General features: G+C 39.9%; 1 protein-coding gene across 15 annotated transcripts in view; it reads right to left on the bottom strand.

Annotated features, from left to right (window-relative positions):
- The window catches only part of PTPRM (protein tyrosine phosphatase receptor type M), a 409,846-nt gene that overhangs the window by 236,192 nt on the left and 157,537 nt on the right, over positions 1-16,117 (bottom strand). For all 15 annotated transcript variants that reach the window (XM_028737325.2, XM_028737333.2, XM_077933147.1 and 12 more), the window contains exon 6: positions 7,814-7,988. In XM_028737325.2, coding sequence (XP_028593158.1) covers positions 7,814-7,988 — 175 coding nt within the window. The remainder of the gene's footprint in view (positions 1-7,813; positions 7,989-16,117) is intronic.

Below are 16,117 nucleotides of genomic sequence, written 5' to 3'. Positions count from 1 at the left end.
TTAGAAACAGACTTTATTTTAATGGTTTTTCACCCCTAAGGGTATTTTCTGATCCCCTGCGCTCAAAAGAGATATATTGTTCCAACAACCTACATTCAATTTCTTGTTCTGTTCTAGAACTGGTCTAGTTTAAAGCTGGACTTCAATAATATGAAACTAAGGATAAATGAATCATCAGTGACTTACAACTGGTTTGGACTAGAAGGCATGGAAGTGTTACCACTGAAATGTACTGTGTTTGAAGTGATGGCTTTGGTTGTGAGCCTGTGGTTGACATTTCCCATAGAAGCTACCACTTCATGTTGCAGATCAAGCAATGAATATGCATGCCTGAACTTAATTCTTAGGTTGTATAACAGCAGCTACTCAGAAATAGCTATAGTGTGAAGACTACTTGAAATCATAAGGTGAGCTATTCACACGTGCTAGTTCACCAAACAGTTCTATCTCTAACAAGTGGTTTGTCTCCATTTCACAACAATATGCTGGCAAGACTGCTTCAGGAATGATTCCCTGAATAGAGAATGTGCCAAAAGGTCTCCACATAACAGATAGAGATCACAAGAAGCAGCCCTAACCTTACTTTCAAATAAGGGGGGGGGGGGCAAAAAACAAAGAAAACTAAGAGTAGGACAACCTGCAACAGGAACAGCAGCAATTGGGAGCTTTTTCATTTCTTCCATTACAACTTTGTGTTCCCATGTATACAGATTAGTATAGAAGCAAGAGGACAGTCTGACCAGCGGTGGAGCAAGCTGATCGGGCACCTGGGGCGGTGCGCGTGCCCTACGCCCAGGGGCGGCGCCAGCTGCCTGTTTGGTGGGGCAAGCCGGGGCAGGACGCTATGTGGGGCCTCCGAGGAGTCTGTCTGCCTCCTCCCACTCAGCTGCCCTTCAGCTGAGGGAGAGGCGGTGGGTGGGCCGTTTGGGGCAGCGCAGAGCCTGCAGGTGTCCAAACCACCGCATCACTCCCAGGAGAGATGTGTGGCTCGGGCATGCTGCAGGCCCCATGGTGAGTGCCACCTGCCATTTTGTCATCCCTCCTCAGTGGTGACACTCGGGGCGGGCCACCCCCTCCGCACCCCCTTCTTCCGCCCCTGAGTCTGACACTATCCAGAGCTGCTAGCTCGACACCTAATAGCAAGGACATCACATATGTGCATTACCCTAGGCTATAAGAACGGGAACAGAGACTGGGCCCAGCCACCAGTTAGATTAAAGTCTTAAGTAGTCTGCTTCCCCCCACCTTTTTCCTAGAATCCCTGTCATCCACTGATGTTTTGAATTTACAAAGGTTGCTTTGTAATGATTTTTTAAAGGCAGGAATATTCCTCATTAGTACACAGGGAACATTTTCATCAAGGACTATGGGAAGTCAGACATAACAAGTGTTTAGAACATGCTCACTGAAACACATCTGTATGTCAATGCAGCTTTTGAGGTGCCCAAAACTACTGAAAAGAGAATGCATAATAGTTTATCCTCATTGTGTATTTTGAAGAAAGTCAAGATATCAGCAACTGCCACGGATGAAAGTGTTGTGACCATAATAAAAGCAACAAATAGATTTGTACAATTCAAAAGGTCTATAAAGAATTGCTGGCAGGTCGGGAGAGAGACAAGAGTGGAAGGGTAATAGTTAGCTCCCCACCCAGCCTACACTTCCAGAGAAAGGCTGTCTAAACACACAGACAACGGCACTGATGAACAGTAAATGTGCAGAAATCCAAGAGTTGGGTCAGAACGCACAAGTTCATTTCCCATCCAAAAATGCATTTCTTCTCCATTCCACATTATAACAATTATGGCTAAGAAGTCTATCATTTTATGTGCCTGTTATTATGAGAGAGGATATGCCATAGTCTTCCACTCACAATAAATTGTTTGTTGAACCGCAGAAAACTGTAAATCAAGAAATGTGCATGCTTGAAGCTTTGTACGCATAAACACAGTCACTAAAACGGACAAAGACAATACAAAGACTACAGTTTTAAGCATTCAACTTCAAAACGGTTTATACTGCAATGATACTTTGTGTGTGTGTGTTTAAAAGAATGTTTTTATTAAAGATTTTATTTGGTTACGAAAGTACATACACTATCTCTATTTTCAGATCATAAAGACCTTTCTACAGATCAGTTATATTCGATGTGAGACATTGATATTGTCTGCAGTATATTTTCTTAAATCTTGCCACAGTTTTCCAAATGATTTTGCCCTCACATTTAAGACCAACCGCCGTTACACTGGCCCTTGGCACATTCAGTGCTATTCAAGGTGCTAAACCTTCCATTTGACAACCTGAAAAAATATAAGCTATGGACAGCACAGATGGCTGCCCTTCCGTGCCCTGTCTTTAAAACCTAACAAAACTCCTCCTAGCCAGTCTGACACCTAGGTTTACCTTGTATGAACTCAGTAAGTACTTTGAACTCTGTAATAATCTGATATCTTCTCAGACAGGCTCATTCTGTTCTTCTAAATCTAATCTATGCTGCAGCTGACCACTATTAGAAAAGTTCGTTAAAAGATGGGTGTGCACATAAAATACTAATTTACGTTCCCAAATACCTTTCTGTTCAGCTCTTTTTAGTTTATCTTATTTGCAATATCTGATTTATTTTATGTAACCTGAGAAAAAATCAGTTTGTTTTTTTTAAGTGTGTGTTGTTGTTTTTAAGAAGCACAAATTGTTTTAAGAAACTACCCGAATTGTAGTTTTCCATTCCCAATGAAAGGTCAGCAGATTGGCTCTTGGCTCTACACACAGGTTGAAGGCAGGCAACAATGTTTTGGGACAAAGGGGTCCCAGGATTCAATTTGCGAATTCCCTAAGCTTGAGAAAGAGCAGGAGTTACAGGAATGGAAAACTACGATACGGATAGGTACCGTTGTACTTTTCCCCATTCCTGCAATGAAAGGTCAGCAGATTAGGACATACCAGAGCTATCCCAATCTTGGGCGGCAGAGATGCTGCAGTGTTATGGAAAGAGGACCTTTGTAGGAGCCTCCGATCAAAGGTGGGTTCCACTGAAGCGAAGGCATCTATGTGATAGTGGTGGCCACCCTTCATTTTTCTAGTAGGGGAGCATAAGTGGAGAATGCGGCAGAGGGGGCCGCAGAATGAGTGATGTGAGCAGTGATGTGAGAAAGCACAGGGAGCCTTTGAGTTTCATAGGAAAAGAGCAATGCAAGCTTTTATCCAACTGGCTAAGATGGCAGAAGTTACCTTTTTCCCCAAGAAAAAGGGGTGGAAGGACACAAAGAAGGATTCTGTCCTTCTGAGCTCTTTGGTTTGAGCAATGCAGACTTTTAGGGCTCTGAATACATGCAGGGAATGCCAAACCTTTTTTCGTGGGTGCACTGAATTTGGAAAAAAGGAGGGAAGAACAAGTTCTTGCTCCAAATAGAAGCTAGAAGTAACTTTAGGAAGCAGGAAGGCTAGGTCAGTACAGAAGACAGCCTATCTTTGTGAAAGGTGCAGAGGTAGAGGTGCTTGGCTGTGGACAGAGTGCTGAGTTCCAAAATTATGCAAGATGAAATGGTGGCCACTAAACGGTAACTTTGAAGGACAGTAGTTTGAGAAAGATCTCTTTCAGCGGTTCAAAGGGAGGCTTCTGTGGAGGTCTCAGGATGGGAATCTGTGGCTGGTCGAGGAGCATGTTAAAGTTAGCCCTTTAAGCAATCATGTCAAAAGTGGTTGGGAGGTAAGTGCCAGGTGGCTTATTTGAAGGAACCAAGGGCTGCAAGGCCAGAATGGTGTGATAAGGACTCTCACTTTCTCTTCCCTGATCTTCTGGAGGACCACCATTGGCATGATAGAAAGTGAAGGGAGGGTGCAGAGAAAATCTGGTGGCCAGGGGAGAACAAGGGGAGAACATATAAGGTATCCACTGATGCTGACTGGAATCTGGTAAAGAACCATAGGATCTGAACTTTGACAGGAGCTGTTGGAAAACTGCAGGATGCAGTTGCCATTCTTCTTGGTAGCTTTCCCTGTGCCTCAGCCTGTCTGCTTGTGTGTTCAGGAGACTGGAGATGAGCTCAGCAATAAGTGACTAGAAGTTTTATTATGCTCAGCTGAGGAGAAGAGATACTTACTACTGCACAAAACTCCAAAGATCAGGTGGAGATTTCACTGTGGTGGAATATGTACGTATTAGGACACTGATGAGTTGGAGACGAGGAGCAAAGTGTTATAGGGCTAAGCAAGCTGCTTGAAGCTCTAACCAACTGATGCTCACTGATGCTTCTGTTGGAGACCATAGCCCTTGGATGCTTAGATCTCTGCAGTGAACTTCTCACCCCGTGAGACTGGCATCCAGGGTGATCGTTGTTGTCGACGGAACATGAAAAGGAGAGCCCCTATGTAGGCTGGATCACACTGTCCACCATCTCAAGGCTCAGTAAAAGTGGTGGGGGACTTTAACGTGCAGTTGTCTGCTTGATGTGATGTCTTTCTGGAGGGGTAGTAGAGTGTTGGAGAGGATAGGTGTGGTGCTTTGCTCACAGAGTTATATGTGCCACTGAGATTCACAGATCTAGTACCTGTGCCACTTTCTTGGATTTGATGAGGGTCTGAACCTCTCAGCTGATCTTTTCCTTCCTGGAGATCTATTGTCATGAGTAGGTTTTGAGAATGGAGATTTTCTTTGATAAATGAAAGAATTTCCATATGTTCCCCATTTCCGTGCCTCCCCAGTGAAGCTACAGATAGAAAATTAGTGAGTGCTTCTGGTTTTAAACTAACCAGAGCTTCCCATTACACCCAAGGTCCAGGGACTCTGGTTAGCTTAAAGTTTAAATGGTTTGAGAACAAGCCAGGATCATAAACCACTATTTGATATTGTCTTATTTCAATAAATAGCAATTTAAAACAAACCTGAGTTTCCCTGGAGTTCAGGCAGAGGAAAGCATGTCGCAGCCATGCAAGAAAAGGGAGTTGGAGCATATGAGACCAAGGCTCGTGCTGGCTGTTGCACATAACATAAAACCGTATTTCAAAAGGCCCACAGTGTACATAATTTTGATTATGCAGTAATTCCACGTAGGAAAAATTTTGTTATGTGAAGATATCCAAAATATGTGAAGAAGTTCAAAATACATGAAACAATGTTTCAAAATAAGCACTAAGCCATTATATCAAGCCTAAAAAAAGAAAGCTGCAAATGTGCACGTACTTTTAACTCCCTGATAAATATATATTTAAAACACATATGTTATTGGAAGGTGGAATGCAATTTTCTGTAAAACACACTTTAAAAAAAGGAATGTGTAATTGCCTATCAGTAACAATGCAAATGAGCTTAAGTATATCATAATGTTGTTATTTAAATATAATCTGTTCCAAGGTCAGTACACTGTTTAAAATGGGCTTTTTAGGTCACAAGGAATGGCCCGCATGAGGTCTCATAAAAGCTACGGCACAAGCAAAAGGAATTACCATAATTACTTCATCACACTACAAGTAGCTAATGGGATTACACCCTAAGGGTAGGCAATTATTCACTGTACACAGTGTAAATGTGCTGAGAGGTGGATAAGACCAAATATTATAAGGATATGATAAATAAATTCACACATGGAAGGTTCAAGGTCAATGGTAGTATATTGATACAAGTTTTTAAGAAAGCTGAATCTGAGGACTCTTTATTTGTCCTCATTTTTCATCATGCCTGTAGATCACTTCCTTTCTCCCCTCATTATTGCCCCCCCCCCCCCGTGTGCTGTCTGCTTCTGAATGAGATGTTCTTAAGAATTTTAATCAAAAAACTTCCATTTTAGCAATACAGTTGCACCTCAGTTGTTGAATGTAATCCATTCCGGAAGACTGTTCGACTCCAGAAACGTTTGACAACCAAGGCGCAATAAGCAGCTGGGAAATTCCATTGAGAAAATGGAGAAGTGCGCCTCAGAAGCTGTTCAGCTTCCAAAGTGCGTTCGAAAACGGAAGCATTCACTTCCGGGTTTTCGGCGTTCAGGTTCTGAATCATTCTGTTTCTGAGACACTCGAAAACCGGGTTCCACTATATATAAAATCCAAGTTTTAGTCATTTTCACAAGAAAATCACTGGGAGTGAGATTCACGACCAAAGAACATATAGAAAATTGAATTCATATCAGCAGAGTAACCTTTCCATTGTTTGTTTATTTTAGGGATGATCACCTTCACAGCCCCATTTCAGAACTTTCTGCACACTTGAGGGGCAGGCTGAATAATTTCTTAATGGGACAAAGCATCAGTCCTAAATGTCTCAGATGCACTATGGGATGGGATGGTCCTGGACAGAAGACCATTACCACCATGGGAAAGTGGCAGGAAAACTATGCAAGGAAGAAGGAAGGCAATGGACTCAATGAGAGGAAATAAACTGAAGCTGAATCCAGATAAGACTCAGGTACTGTTAGTGAGTGGTTCCCCAGACTGGAAGGATGGGAAGTTGCTTGCGCTTGAGGTTATGCTGCGTCTGAAGGAGTGGATATGCACCTTTGTTCAGGTGGCCTGAGTGGCATGGAGTGCTTTCCATCAGTTTTTGCTTGAGACCCAGCTGTGCCCCTATCTGGACAGGGATAGCCTAACTTCTGTTGTCTATGCTCTGGTAATCTGGTTAGAATAATGTAACGCATTATACATGGGGCTGTCTCTGAAGATAGTTCGGAAACTTCAGCTGGTGCAGAATTGGACAGTGGACAGGTAGCTCACTGGAGCAAGAAGATTTGAGAATATTGAACCAATCTTGGCCTGACTACACTGGCTGCCAATTACTTTCCAGGCCCAATTCGAAGTGCTGGTTTTGGCCTATAAATCCTTTTAAAAGCTCTTGACCAAAATACCTCAAGGACTGCCTCCTTTAAATAAAAATAAAAGTGGAGGTGGGGATTTAAGAAAGAGAATCTTCTGACTGGTATCATGCGTCAGAACAACAAAAAATAGTTGTGTAGATGCACCATCCATAAAATTGTCACAAAAGGCACCACAACTTTCTCCATACCACCTCGCCCCCTTCATCCAGTCCCCTCCCGCTTCCCCTACAAATGTGCCAGAAATGTTCATTGAAGAGCTTTTTGCACAGCAGTATTCCCTTTCTGCTTGTATCTTATTTTTTTTTAAAAAGCCAAATTATGTGCTGAATTATACTAACTATATACCCCCTCCAATATGTGTAAAAAAGAAAGGTCAGACCTTATTTTGCAGCATAACTTTATAAGTATATCAAGTATATTTTATACAGTCATGTGCACAGTTATAAGTATTTGTTTATGTACTGCTCACTTTAGGAAACCTAGACTATATATGCATCTAATAGGCATACAGTATTATGTATATAATAATGCATATAATGATTAATATAATATGTGAGACTTGTTCTGTGTTTTTAGTGGAACAGAGGGGCTCGCTTCTTGTTGAGATTAAGGAACAAAATCATTGTTAGTTGAATATAATTTCATGGTCCATTGGCCACAAATAAAAAGTTGCAAAATGAAAAATACATAAGATTGTTAAAAGAGGAGGTTAAAAAGAAAAGGCAATCATAAAGTGTCTAAGGGAAGTTGAAATGTTTAGACATTTTGCAACTTGCTTAGTAATTTAAAAAATTAGAGCCTTCCAATAAAATGATCAACAGACTCTGGAGATTGTCCTAGGAAGGACTGTGTAAGGGGATATATCTGAGTTTCTCTAGCCTCCATTTAAAAGAAGAATGTGACACTGACAACACCTCTTCATTATTATAGGAGCAGTAGATGTTATTTACAGGAGCTCTGTTATAACCTAAGATAGTACTCTTCTCATGCACGCATCCATTCTGAAATACCTTTAACGATCAGTTCTGCATAATTTGATACTCCAACTCCTCCTTCTGTGCGAATCATGCAGCGGTAATTGCCTGCATCTCGTTTGGTAGCATTTACCACACTGAACGAAGCTACGAATCGCCGATCATTAAAAACTTTCATATCCTTCAGAGGTGCATCCCGTACAAGCAATCCCTAGTGAAAAACAAATTAAAAGTTTACTTTTGATGAGAGGGGAAAAAACTATTGTAAAGAGATTTAATTTCTCCAATACTTTTCTACCCCAGTGAAACTCATTTGGCAGTAGAGATGGAGGAGGAATTCATTTGGTCCACACCTTGAGAAACAGACCAACCCAAACTTGTTTGCAGATCAGAATGCAACTCTTGATGTGAACATTTCATGCATTCTTTCAAAACACACAAACCATATAATGGAACCAGGGCTTTTTTCCCCAGCCAGAACTCGACAGAACACAGTTCCGGCATGTCTCAGGTGGGCACCATTGCCATTATAAGAGAGCATAGGAGGCGTTCATTGTGAGTTCCAGAACCTCTTTTTCTAGAAAAAATAGCACCGAATGGACCTATTTGGTGGTAGCAGCATGAACCATGCACAGTTTCAAAATCTAGGTGTGGCCTGCCAGGTGTACCCCAATCAAATATGGATGTCTATAAATCCTTCCCATAGCGTACGTATACTCTTGGCTTCAATATATTTGGAATTATGTGACTTTAAATGCTTTTCAGTATTTCTACTTTTGTCCTCAAACACAAATGAAATTACAAAAACTTTGCATGAAATCTAACCTGCCTGCCTTTATGAAGTGGAAAGAGCAAGCCCTGATTCCTATGCCAGAAAGCAAAACATAGAACCTATTAAGGAAATGACTGAACTCAGTTTGTTAATTACGGTGTTCAGATGTCAACTTGTTGAAAGTAACCTTAAAATGCTATTTATAGGTTTTTCGCAAGCTCCAAATAATGTCAACATTAAACTGACTCTTGTACATAATTCATGAGGCAAAAGTCAAGGTTAAACAGAGCATTATGCCAAAGTATCTGGATATTAAACAGTAAATAACAGATTTTAATTTCTTTAATAAGTACAGCAATAATGAAGTCATTTAACTTTTACAAGCGGTTTTATGGCATGCCCTTATTTAAGAAACGGTTGGAATAAACAGGAGTAAAATAACTTTAAAAGACATAGTTTGCAAAGTTCAAGACTAAAAAGGTTGCAATCATGCCAATGATTACCTGGGAGCTATCAGAGCTGAATATTTTGTTATATGTTTATTTGTGTTTTTACTTTTTCTCACCAGTATTAGCACAATGGCACTCGCTGCCTATACATTTCTAGTTGCAATTTCTGCTTTTAACCTATGCAACCTTACAAAGCTAGGAGAGGTTCGGAGGGTGGCAACACTGGATAGGATATTTTCAGTTATAGCCCTACCCCCCACCCCACAACACCTGTGGAATGCTCTCCTGGTTGAGGCCGTAAGCTATAAACCCTACAGTCTGAGGAAGAAAAAACATTTTTGTACAACCAAGTTACATAGATGAATCCTGACAACTGCAGCATATGACCATGATCCAAAGAGCACAATGTCCCAACATTTATGTGAACTCATATATTCATATTTCTACACGACAGCACCAGCAGCACTATCCGACAGAACTGACCACCAACAAATGAGTGTTTCTGATGTTTGCTCCAGTCAGACCAGCATTTCTAAAATCCAGAGAACCTACGTTACTTGAGTTGTCAACAGTAAAACATAAAGAATATTTAGAAAAAGGAGAAGAAAAACAGAACAATGATCACATATTCACAGTCCACTCATATTTAGAACACAATGGACTTCATATTTCATAGCAGAAGATCATGGATGACAGAGACTTTGAAGACTCATCTTCATTAGCTATGTTAAAGAAACATATGCGGCCGTTGAATGGAACTCAGGTTCCATTTTGCTCAGGCAAAATTGATGCAGTGAAATTGGCATGACTTCAATGTAGATTTTTTAAAATAACATTTTGTGCGTTTTATATATAGCAAATTATCGTTCAACTTGTTGATCAGTGAATGGAAGTGATTTTGAAAGGGTCACTGTGAATACTTTAATATGTACCTTTAGAAGTGGAAATGCCTGCGGATCTGATTATAACAAAAAGCCACACCATAGGAAGTCCAAGGTCTGCAACACACACACACACACACACACACACACACACACACACACACACACACACCATTAAAGCAACATGCACTGCATAGCATATAAATTTAGCTTATGTGTCCCTTTTCACAATAAATGGGGGTAGCACTGGATAGTTATCACTGGCAACCAGAAAAGGAATAAGTTCTTTAAAAAATGGGATGCATGCTTAAAATGTGCTTGCACAAGACAATTTTCAACAACAACATCAATCAATCAATCAATCAATCAATCAATCAATCAAAAAGATCTTGTACCGTGATGTGTGGTGGGCAAACCGCAAAGCCAGCTTCTGAAATTTGCATCCATTTCTTTTTGCAAAGCACGAACCTACAGTCATGAAAAAAACGATTCGGAGACCACAATTCTATTGTGTGGAATTCAATGTGTGTGTGTGCGTTTGCAACACACACAACTATAGTACTACACTTTAAATTCTACTGTAAGAAATGGCATTATACATGTACTTTCAATGCCTTAACTTAAAGAGTTTTCCAGAGCTTAACATTACTTCAAATTTCTGTTATTTTAGGATGTTGTGCATCTTGTTTGTATATTTGAGAACGCACACATATATGTTATAGAAATATATAGTTGCTTCTATACTCATAACATACAAGATGCATTCTCATATATACATTTCCACAGACACCTGAGAATGCACAGCTGATATCTACAGTCCTGCAAAAAGGATATTCTTAACATGATTTTCAGTTTACTTCTCAGTAATTGCAGCTAGCACCTCAACCATATGCACCCTGGCCTTGAATGCAATTGTGACAGCTGCTGGAGTGTGAAGAGAACAGGGGTAGCGAGAACTCTTTACACCACAGTTTTAACTGATATGCTCCTGTAATATGCTAACTTAAATGGAGAAACACTAGTAATAATTTTAGTGCTCACAGAAGCATGAAAGAAGAAAAGTCAGTCCATGTGATTTACTGTGCCTGATAAATCATGTTGGTACCATAGAGGTACATTAGGAAAGGTGGCCACCAAAAAAGTAATCACCCACAGCTGAAGGTTATCTCAAACTCACTGAAGGGAAAATAATATTTCCTTTTTATCAATATATATTAAACAGTATCCTTGGAGCATTCGTTTTATTCCCTGGTGTGATTTAAACAGCTCCAGTACGTTTAGATTAGTGATGAGTGAACTCTACTTAGCTTTCCTCTTGATCTGCTCATTATCTTCTGAGCTTTTTACTGAGAGTTCTTTGAGAAAATCTGGAATGCTGGTACACCTGGATGAGCTCCCCACTAGCCCTCCGTGGTTCTCCTTCCTGAACAAGGGTGTGTGTAGATAAGAATCAACAGCTGTGAGGACTATCTGGCAAGCAATAGTATAAGTCTTGTGGACCATTTCCATATTACCTGGATGCATCTAAGCCTACTAAGGAATATATTTTCCAGCTAAGAATGGAACACTACTGTAATTTCAAAGCATTTTGGTTCAATTAATTGGGCTGCAAGGAAGTACAGTTTGCATGTATCTACAGCTCTTGCCACTTATTCAGGAGCAACCTGGCCTTGAAAATGAAGCGTCACCAGGCAGCCCTTCCTACTGGTTTTCCCTTTCTAAATTTGTTTGGCAAATGAGTAGCTAGCAATGACAGGCTGGTGGTGAACTCAGAACAACCTGTACCAGATTGTTGTAGTGTTGTGGCTTTGGCCTCTAAAGAGCTTGAGTTGGTCATCTGAGCAAACATTTATAATATTACTAGTAAGGGTATTGCATCCATACCATAGAGATCACTAATTATTCAAGAACTGCAAGTAGTAACTTTGTTTGAAATTCACGCAGTCTAAATCAACAATAGTATATCCAGTGGTGTTAATATCCTTACCTAATTGCTTTACAGAATTCATGATTCGATTTTTATGATTACTTTCCAGAGTTACTTTTTATAACCAAGACAATTCTCTCCCTTAGATTTGAGAATAATAAAGTGTGTGTGTGTGTGTGTGTGTGTGTGTGTGTGTGTGTGTGTATGCTTATTATATACACATATATTAGCATTTCCACTAACCAAAAAGGCTACCTTTGTAAAAAATTATTTCTAAAGTTACTTTGTCCCAACTGGAATAATTTTAGTTCAATGGTGAAATATCAAAACAATACTAGTTTGTTATGAATGGACATACTCAGAAGCATTTGTAGAATGTTGTTATTCAGGCTTCTTTCCAGTTCTCTGTGTTTGGTGAAAATAGGCAGAGTGACTCTCTTAAACCTATTTTGCATTTCTGCCCTTAATCTGCATAACTGCAGCTTGCAGCTGTCGTCATTGTGGATTATTAGATCATAAATTACACCAAATTAAGTACCTTTGGAAATATCCCTATTGTAGTGAATCCTAGTTACTGATTTATTACATATTTTTTCTAGCTGCTTATCCAATTAGCGTAAGAGTGCAATTCAAAGCTATTAAATCCAATGGGAGTTTTCCCACTGATTTAAATGGGATGTTGATTGCATTCCGCATTAGCTGCAGTTCTCAATTTCTTCTATTTTAAGCCTAATTTGTGACAAGGGATTCTTCTCCAGTTCTAAGATAAGTTGTTGCATAACTGTTTTATTAATTCTTTGACCGCCTTTGAAAATAAAAGGTTGGACTAATGATTTTATTATACTTAAACACTTTCTTACCATTTTCTTTATTTCAATAGTCAATGTGCTGCTTCATGAAATATCTGAAAACTAACTGCACATGTAGGCAACACAGTCTGCAGATTACATCCTGCCCACCAAGAACAACTTCACCAAGTTACTAGCTGTGCAGCGCAGTGCACATTTATGTAGGTTATTTGGGATACAGGATATAAAACTGCACAGTATGTAATATCTACACTTCTTATTTCTTAGATCAGACATGTGTTTAATCCGATGCAATTTCAATACCCATTTAAGAAACAGATCACACTGAATGTGGGCGCTTTAATTTGCAGTCAATAAATACAACTTGAGCTCTTCTCTCTTTGGCAATCACTCGCAGCCAAGTAAGATTTCTTCCATAAACACGGTTTTAAAAATGAGTCCGTAAGTGTGACTGCGGAGGCCAATTCTGGATCCACACGTCCTTCCACAGTGGGGAGTTGATCACGGTGTGGATTTGCCAAGCGTGCCTTCCTCTTAGCACATTTTCCCCTTGCATCCTGAGTTTGAGTGTCTTCAAAGCCTATGACACCTTTGGTAAAGGCTGTTCTCCAACTGGAGTGCTCACAGGCCAGTGTTTCCCAGTTGTCAGTGTTTATACAACTTTTTTTTAGATTTGCCTTGAGACAGTTTTTAAACCTCTTTTGTTGACCATCAGCATTACGCTTTCCATTTTTAAGTTCGGAATAGAGTAGTTGCTTTGGAAGACGACCATCAGGCATCCGCACAACATGACCAGTCCAACAAAGTTGATGTTGAAGAATCATAGCTTCAACACTGGTGATCTTTGCTTCTTCCAGTACACTGATATTAGTTCGCCTGTCTTCCCAAGTGATGTGTAAAATTTTTCAGAGACACCGTTGATGGAATCTTTTGAGGAGTTAGAGATGGCGTTTATAAGCGGTTCATGTTTCACAAGCATATAGTATAGTTGGTAGTACAATAGCTTTGTAAACAAGCATTTTGGTTTCCCTGTGAATGTCTGCACTTCAATTGGGAGAAAGCGGCACTCGCAGAGCTTAGGCGATGCTGGATTTCGGCATCAATGTTGGCCCTTGTGGAAAGATAACTGCCTAGGCAGTAGAAGTGATAGACATTTTCCAATGTCACACCAATGAGTTGGATTTGTGGTGCTGCACAGGGGTTATTTTGTAGTTGTTGGTACAGCACTTTGGTTTTTGGATGTTGAGTGATAGGCTGCCAAGCTTTTCGTAAGCTTCTGCAAAGATATTTAGGATGATTTGGAGGTCATGCTCTGAGCGTGTGCACACTACGTTGTCATCAGCATACTGAAGCTCTATGATGGAAGTTACAGTAATCTTACTCTTTGCTTTCAGCCTGCTCAGATTGAAGAGCTTTCCATCTGTTCGATATATGATTTCTACTCCGGTGGGAAGTTTCCCTTCAACAAAGTGTAGGATCATGGCAATGAAAATAATGAATAGAGTTGGGGCAATAACACAACCCTGTTTAACGCCTGATCCCACTGTGAATGGTTTACTTTGAGAGCCATTGTTATCTGCGATTGTTGCTGTCATATTATCATGGAGGAACCAAATGATGTTATCTGGGTAGCCAATTTTCAGAAGGACAGTCCACAGGGCATTACGATTTACAGTGTTGAAAGCCTTAGTCAGGTCAATAAACGCCATATACAGGGGTTGGTTTTGCTCTCTGCATTTTTCTTGAAGCTGTCAAGTGGTGAAAATCATGTCCACTGTCCCCCTAGAAGGCTGAAAACCATTTTGGGATTCAGGAATGGTCACCTTGGATATTGTTACGAGACTGTTTGCTAAGACTGATCCTTGCAGGAATTTTGCCGGTCGCAGCTAATAGAGTGATGCCTCGATAGCTTCCACAATAAGTTCTGTCACCTTTTTTAAAGAGATTGATAATTTTGGCATCCCTAAAGTCTGCTGGGATTTCTTCTCTTTCCCAGATATTTTCAATGAGCTTGTGAAGTTGTTGTGTAAGTTCAATTCCACCCACTTCGAAGATTTCGGCAGGTATACAACTTGGGCACAGTTGCATCCAACCCTTTGAACAAAACTTACACAAAAGTGTGATATTGCCACATTAATGATATAGTACTTATGTAGCTCTCTGTATCCTTCCCATGTAATGTACATTCTGTATGTTTGGGAAATCGGAGACTCAGAAGGGACCGAAAGAGTAATCTAGTTTGACTCCCTGCAATTCAGAAATCACAGCTAAAGCTCTCTCCCATCGAATTCAAAACATATGTGTACATATTGGGCTTAAAAAACCAGAATAGCTACAGAGCTGATAGTTCATGTACCCATTTTTTAAAACTATGGCGCAATATAACTTCATCTCTCTTTATCAGTTCTGGATTGCCCTCCAACCCCCCAGAGCAGATTTGAGGTGAACTGTGGCATTCATGAAGAGGAAGGGGAAATTATGTTGTGCAAATGAAAATCCCCGCACTAACAGAAGTACTTTGTTGGACACTGCCCTTAATCAGGAAAAAATGGTGTAGGAATACCCAAAATGACTACTCATTATGGAGCATCATCTTTTGCACTATGATGCACCTGCTTTTCTGAATGATTTGCTAACAACAACCTGTTCCTTTTATCACAAAACACAGCTTGTTTTGTTAAATGTTTTGGATGCTGACAAAATATTCTGCTTTTAAATCTGTTTATCCACAAAAGAGGTTTGGTTTAGCCAATGAACCTTTAACAGCAGATAAACAACAGATGTATTGGAAGATTTTCTCAATTTTGATTCCAAAAACTATTTTATTTTGCCTGTCCATTAAAGTGGCAAGAAAAGGATAAGCACCTTTTCAGAAAATGCTGTAATACAGCTCCAAAGGGGGGGGGGGGGTGTCACTTGGAAAGTTAAGAGAGAAATGCCTTTTCCATGAAATACTTTGTTCATTAGAGAATAATTTGAAGTATTCTACAGAACAATTGAAACACGGTCCCCTTGAGTCTCCAACAATTCCTACTGACAAAAAGTAAAATAATATTCCTGGCAAAAGAAGAATAAAAAGAACAGAAGGCATTGGAAAGCTTTTACCATCTATGTAGTTCTTCCTTGATGTGGTAGTTCTGCTTCACTTTGGTAAAGTTTTATTTTTAAAAGCAACTCAAAACTTCATTTCAACAGAACTAGAAATTGCATCACTGTCTTTTAGTCTCCATAGGTTTTAACTGTAATATCTTATATGGCATTTTATAACTTGTGAAGCACTAATTACATTTCTAAATTGTATCTCATTATAGAGATCAGATATGCCCTTGACCAACACTGTCTGTTGACTCCAACAGCACTTATATACTCAAAGTCAAAACCATGAATGAGGTTTGAATAAGTCTGCATGAAATTACCAACATGGTAAAAATTACTGAAAAGGAGATAAAGAGAGGATGGGAAATGATTGATGCATTAAAGGACAAGTAGCTAGTTTCAAAGG

Source organism: Podarcis muralis, chromosome 8 (genome assembly GCF_964188315.1).
Source record: "Podarcis muralis chromosome 8, rPodMur119.hap1.1, whole genome shotgun sequence".
Lineage (NCBI taxonomy): Eukaryota > Metazoa > Chordata > Lepidosauria > Squamata > Lacertidae > Podarcis > Podarcis muralis.
The sequence above is the reverse complement of the archived record's forward strand: the minus strand, read 5'-3'. Positions and strand labels throughout refer to the sequence as shown.